The sequence below is a fragment of the Juglans microcarpa x Juglans regia genome, chromosome 2S (assembly GCF_004785595.1).
Source record: "Juglans microcarpa x Juglans regia isolate MS1-56 chromosome 2S, Jm3101_v1.0, whole genome shotgun sequence".
Taxonomy (NCBI): Eukaryota; Viridiplantae; Streptophyta; class Magnoliopsida; order Fagales; family Juglandaceae; genus Juglans; species Juglans microcarpa x Juglans regia.
The window spans coordinates 19,655,932-19,662,208 of NC_054597.1; the positions used below are offsets into that span (position 1 = coordinate 19,655,932).

General features: G+C 33.2%; 1 protein-coding gene across 1 annotated transcript; it reads right to left on the minus strand.

Annotated features, from left to right (window-relative positions):
* Nucleotides 1–388: 388 nt before the first annotated feature.
* Nucleotides 389–2,883, minus strand: LOC121253711 (pectinesterase/pectinesterase inhibitor PPE8B-like). The gene is given in 4 exon segments (XM_041153721.1): nt 389–1,357; nt 1,498–1,638; nt 1,641–2,039; nt 2,336–2,883. Coding segments are annotated over 4 exon segments (1,554 nt in total). The 5' UTR covers nt 2,652–2,883; the 3' UTR covers nt 389–659.
* Nucleotides 2,884–6,277: the final 3,394 nt, after the last annotated feature.

Consider the following 6,277-nt stretch of genomic DNA (forward strand, 5'->3'; position numbering starts at 1 on the left):
AGAAGGATGGTTGCTATGTTTGTCTTTGAGATTAGATATTTTATTACTGATGCAGAATTAGTTAGGATGCTAGACAGTAAAGGAATAAAGGGGTAAAACTTGTATTAATGGAAGAGGGCGGCAATTTGGTCTTTATTTATAGAGAAATGATAGTTACTGTCTTGAGTACGTAAGTTCCACACAACCACTTTAAAAAAAGTTAATAAATATAAAATTCGTATGAAAAATTATTTTTTTAATAATAAATTTTATTTTTTTAAAATAACTGTACGATACTTCTACATTCTAGAATAGCATATGGCATTACTATTTGATATTGGTTCTTCAACCTTCAAGTTGCAGTCAGAAAGTTCTAGGCGTGGCTGGAGAATATGCAGAAGTAGTTGGATGTTCTGTTTCATTCACGTGCTTGGTAAGACTTTTATTGACGAGAAACATTGAATTTTCGTGTCATATTAGTTGTCTTAATTTTTGTTTTGCGTTCTTTCCAACCATAGTCATATATATGTAGTGGTCTTTTACACTAGCATGCATAGCTACCTAATGAATCAATTATGGAAAATATCGACCCAAAATTTTCCATTATGACCGCTATAAATTAAATGATTACAAGAAGAAGAAGATAAATAACTACAAAAGTTTTGTTGACTGCTAATTAATTAAACACCCAACCCCGCCGTGTATCTGACACCAGTAGAAGGCAACCACAAATTCCCATCAATGAATTGATTCACCGTAAAATTATTAGCCTGACTGGATTGGTTAAACACGTGAAAGCCTGGCCACTTCACGCGGCTACCTTGTGTTGCTCCCGGACCGTAGTTCATGAATTCACCATAGTACAATGTATCCAAATGCATACTAGCATTCCACTCAAGCCACCCTTCAGGCCTCACGGCATTGCTCATGTACGATTGCATGATAATGGTGCGTGAGTACCGTTTCCAGGGTCTACCCAGGTACGTGGCCGTGGAGTTAACTGAGGCTACGAGATCTGAATCTGCAGAAATGTTGCAGAATTGGATGGAGAAGCCTGTTGGTTGTGATGGGTCTTTGCGACCCTGAGCTGTTATGGTGTTCTTTTGATTTGGCAGACCTTTTTTGGCCAGAATTTGGCAGTTTTGAAAGACCACGGTGCCGTCGCCGAACATGAAATCGACGGTGCCACTGATGCGGCATTCTCTGTAAAACTGGCGCATTGTGTGCGTGTAGAGGGTGTCCTGGTATCCCCTCATGCCGCACCGGAAGAACACAGATAGGTCTGAGTCGGATCTCAGCGCGACTGCCTGGTGCTTCTCTGGCCCTGCTGTGTTCTCGAATGTGATGTCTCTCGCTATGAACCCTCTGCCACTGACAGCTGCAGTTATGTCCGGGTATTAGAATACTTCAAAAAAAATATATAAGTGACGATTTAACGTAATATTAAAGTATAAGAACACGTCTTAGGGACAGCAATAGAATAAAAATTAAACGATTAAATACTTGGAAGATGCTTACCGAATGTTGCGGTCCGATATGTGGACCAAAGATCAACATAATTCCGATTACCGGAAATGACAGTGGCATTCATACCATCTCCAATCATCATCAGGTTCCATTTCTTCTTCTTGATCTCCACATTCTCTTTATACACGCCCTCTTGATGTAGATAACATAGCGGCTTAGGCTATAATCAGGAGCTTCTAAGACCGCATCCATCACGTTTGTGTAATTCCCACTCCCATCTGCAGCTACTATAGCATCAACCTTTATCCCATTTGAAGCTTCAAGGAGTTTCCGCTCCTCGGATTTTACCCATGAAGGAAATTGGCCTTTGCTTGCTTTGAGCTTACGCCCGGGGCTTTTGGAAATTGGCGGGTGCACCATGTTAAGAAGTTGCTGCACTAAAGAGGTCACTTGGTTAAGGCCACCGCCCACCAATTCTTTCACAATGCTATTGGTGCCTTCCAATCCTTCATTGCATGTGTCCTGGTTAACCAATGCAGCGCTCAACCAAGTCTTCAAATCTGAATTCATATCTCCAGTGCTATTATTCTTACCTGTAAATGAGAAAAATAAATTAAATTAAATATCGCCTCTCTCTCATGATAAGCAATTTTAGTTTGTTTTACTAATGGAAAATGAGAATAAAAGGGACCCGAACCCTTTAAGCATTCTACCCACATCTATGACCCAACCCAAATACAACCATTCCCAAAGGATAAGCTCTACCCCGACCAAACCAAGTGCATACTAATTAACCTTCATTCATTCATAATATCGTAAATGCATATATATAATTAAATAAATACAAGAAAATAAACAAAAATGACTGAAAATGATTAAGTAGTGGTACCTTCCGGATTCTCGATAGCAGAGACAGACCAACTCAAATGGTCGACGGATAAGTCGAGCAAATCAAGACAGTCGGCAACAGCATTGGAAAGGCGGAAATCGCCAAAAGCATTGACAAAGGGAGAGAAAATGGAGGTCACCTCTTGTACAGCGTCGATGGTGTTCTTCACAGAGTCGACGAATTCGGACGAGGGCACCTTTAAGAACTCCCACTGTGAGAGATCTGTCTGAGAGCTGGCAGCAAGCGTGGTGCACATACACAGGACAAGGAGCATCAGCAAGGTTCTTAGAAGTTTTATGGCAACTGAAGGAGCCATTTCCGAGCTGTACACTGTTTAACTTGACAGCAGAGAAACATAAGACTTTGGATTTACTACAAATAAAGCTAGTGTCTATGTGTCTAGCAATTTCAGAACGAAGGGGAGAGAGTGTATATATTTGAGGATCATAGGGATGGTGATCAGAGGAGAGGCTGAGGAGGGTAGGTGAGGGAATTTAAGAGGGGGTAGTGGGGGAGGGAGAGAGACATTGCGTCAACTGAGTCGTATGTAGGAAAGTGATATACTACAGTGCATATGTCCGCTCATGAAATTAATTTCTGGTGCAATTTTGGTTCCCTCACGCAACTGCAAGAGTCAAAACTCAAATGCGCTTTCCTGTTCGTTTCGACACTTTCTTTTGCAAATTGTGGAACTAAAGTCACTTTTTTGCATGATTCGATTTCGATTCAGTTGATGTAATTGGTGGTGAGGGTTATGATTGGGATCAATTTTTAGAATTAATATTCATCTCATCTTATTTTATCTTATCATTATAATATTTTTAAATTTTTATAAAAAATATAATATTTGATTCAATTTTTTTAAATTTTAAAATAATAATAATATTAAAAAAAATATTTTAATAATATTTTATTTAACTTTTAACTTTTATTTTATCATTACTCACTATTTAAACCACACCGTAAACTCAAAGATTGATTTCGAAAATCTGAAAAATCACAAAGTCCATTTCTCAGTTGATTGAGGTGAAAATTGAAATTTAACGAGGAAAAACTTTTAAACATGTTTTAATGTTTATACGAATAAGGAATTCATAACATTTATGTTTTACTGTTTATACGAATAAGGAATTCAAGTTCCATCCATAACTCAAGACCTTGTCTTGCCCGAAAAAGAAAAAGAAAAAGAATAAAAAGCTGAAGAAGAGGCGCGAAAGATGCGATGGCCGAGGCCAAGGAGTCATTTTCAGGAAGTCATATGGCTAATTAAAAGGATGGCATTTAAAGGAAGACGCGTTGTACAGGTCTGCTGATAGCCTGCATTTATTAAAAAGAAGTCAGAAAAGACGTGGTTAAGATTATTAGCATTGAATTCATTATAATTATTTTTAAAATTTAATAAAAATTATATAATTTTTATAAATTTAAAAATTTTTTAATCTTAACTTCACATTGAATTAACAATTAAATTTATCAAAATAATAATGTAATATTAATTTTTTAATAAAAATATTTTTATTTTTTTATATTTTACAATTACATTAATTATATGTTGAGTAATAATTTAATTTGATTATTACATTATTATTACAAGACGGTTGGAGATTAAATATAAATAAAAAAGATTTTTAAAAATTAAAAATAAATAAAAAATAGATTTAATGAATAAATAGTAGATTTTTAAATTTAAAAAAATCTATAAATTTACTGTAACTCAAAATTTTATATTTATCTATTTGACTAATTTAATATAATTCTATTTTGATAAAATTTATTAAATTTTATATTTAATTAAATTTTTGATATAATCAATACCAATGCTCATTAAAGAGGCACGTGTTTCTCATATATCTCACAGCAACTTTCATGGCTCCACCAAGTTCTGACCGTTGCTATTCGCATTAACTGGACAAGAAATAATAGAAACACACATGCACGTTCTCGCTCGGTGGGCTGTCCATATATAGGACGGTGCTACGTCTACCATGCATGTTTCTCATAAATTTTTTTTCTTTAGAGTTACGCTGTTTTAAAAAAAATAAAAAAAAAATTAATTTATTGATAATTACTTTCTTAATCATTAATTTAAAAAAAATCGATCATTTTTATCTATAAACATTCTCCATTTAAATCGCTTTTACTTTTTTTAAAAAAATATAATTTGTATTAGTATTTTTTAAAAATAAATATACATAAATATTTTTAAAAAAAGTAATGATCAGTACACTTTATCGATATCGATTATCGGTGGAAGTGTAATTTTTCCCATATATAATACCACAATTAGTACATTATTATTATTATTATTATTATTAGTGTTGTCTCTTTATTTCACGTAATATTCATTACTCTCTAAACATAAATGTTAGTTTCGGCAGGTTGTCCAATTAATAGTTGCATTTCATGTCCATTGATTCTCGATTTCTTCTTAAAGACCACCTCACATAATTTTGGCCTAAAATAACTTTTTTCACTCTTTGGAAATTACATCATTCATCTTATTAGAATTATGAGTTTTTCTCAACTTGTAATTGAAACTACCAAAAACCGTTGAATTACACCTAAATTATCACTTTTGAAAACACCATCGATTTTAAATCTAACCATTAAGATAAAAAAAATAAATAAAATAGAATATGTTGCATAATCTTTTATATATAGTTTTATCGTAATTGATAATCCTTCTAATTTGTGTTATAGTTGTGTTATAGTTGTGGATGTATATTGATAATCCTTCTAATTTGTGTTCTACATTAAACAGATTAGGTAGTAGATTGAAATTAATAGAAAGTGAACTCACTATATAGTAAAGATTTTTAGTTCTTTACACGGGATGTAGGCCTTAAGGCCAAATCATCTTCAATTTTTTCTTTCTTTTTTTTTTTTTTTTCACTTATCTCTTTTAATATTTGGAATGATCTAAAAGGAATTCAATGGATGAATTACTTTAGAGCTTAAAGAACGTTGTGAAATTCCAAAAATATTTCACGAATCGAACGAAAGATTAGGTTTTTGTTTATTAGAATAATTGGGTCATAACCTACTATGGTGATGAATAGGGTGATGGACAAGGGATAGTTGAAGCCCTTCATCTGCTGTCAGGTGTGCTCATACAATAGCAACAACAGGAAGTGCACATGCCTAAACCTGAAATGGATGATCGACTTAGATCAGACATTCGAGATATGTGGGTGCACCAAAGATAAGAAAGTGCTATATGCTGGATATCTACTGCAATGAGGAGCTGATATATGTAGGGGTGTAAGTTTGGATTCCGGAAAACTGGACCGGACCGGTTGAGCTGGTTTTTCCAGTTTCCAATTCAGAACTGGTTCTTTACTTTCACAAACTGGCCGGAACCGGTCCAGTTTCGGTTTCGTGGTTTCTGGGACCTGACCTAATCGGCCCGACCCAGTTGAAGAAAAAAAATAAATAAAAAATAATATTATATATATAAGTTTTATACAAAAATAACATTATACAAAATATTTTATATATATAATATATAAAAGGAAAGAAAATCACTCAAATATTATTACTAAATTTTGATAAGTACATAGGACATTAGTAGTAATACTAATATAGACTATAGTTATACATATACTAATATAGTTATACTAAATCACTATAACTAATACTAATATATAACTAATACTAATAGTCTAATATATTATATAGCTGGAATAAAAAAGAGAACAAGAAAAATAAGTCTGCAATCTGCATACTTTTGTATGAAAAAAATATGTATGATAAAAAAATTAACTTTGTAACTATGTACAAAAGATATTAATACATTAATGGGCATGCAAGTGTGAATCTTCGTGCTCAATCATGTATGTAGTATTTGAACCTTATCATTTGAATTAACAAAACCCCATTTTCTTATTAAATCTAATAAAATCACAATGGCAACTGACATTAACCCCTTAGATAATATTTTAT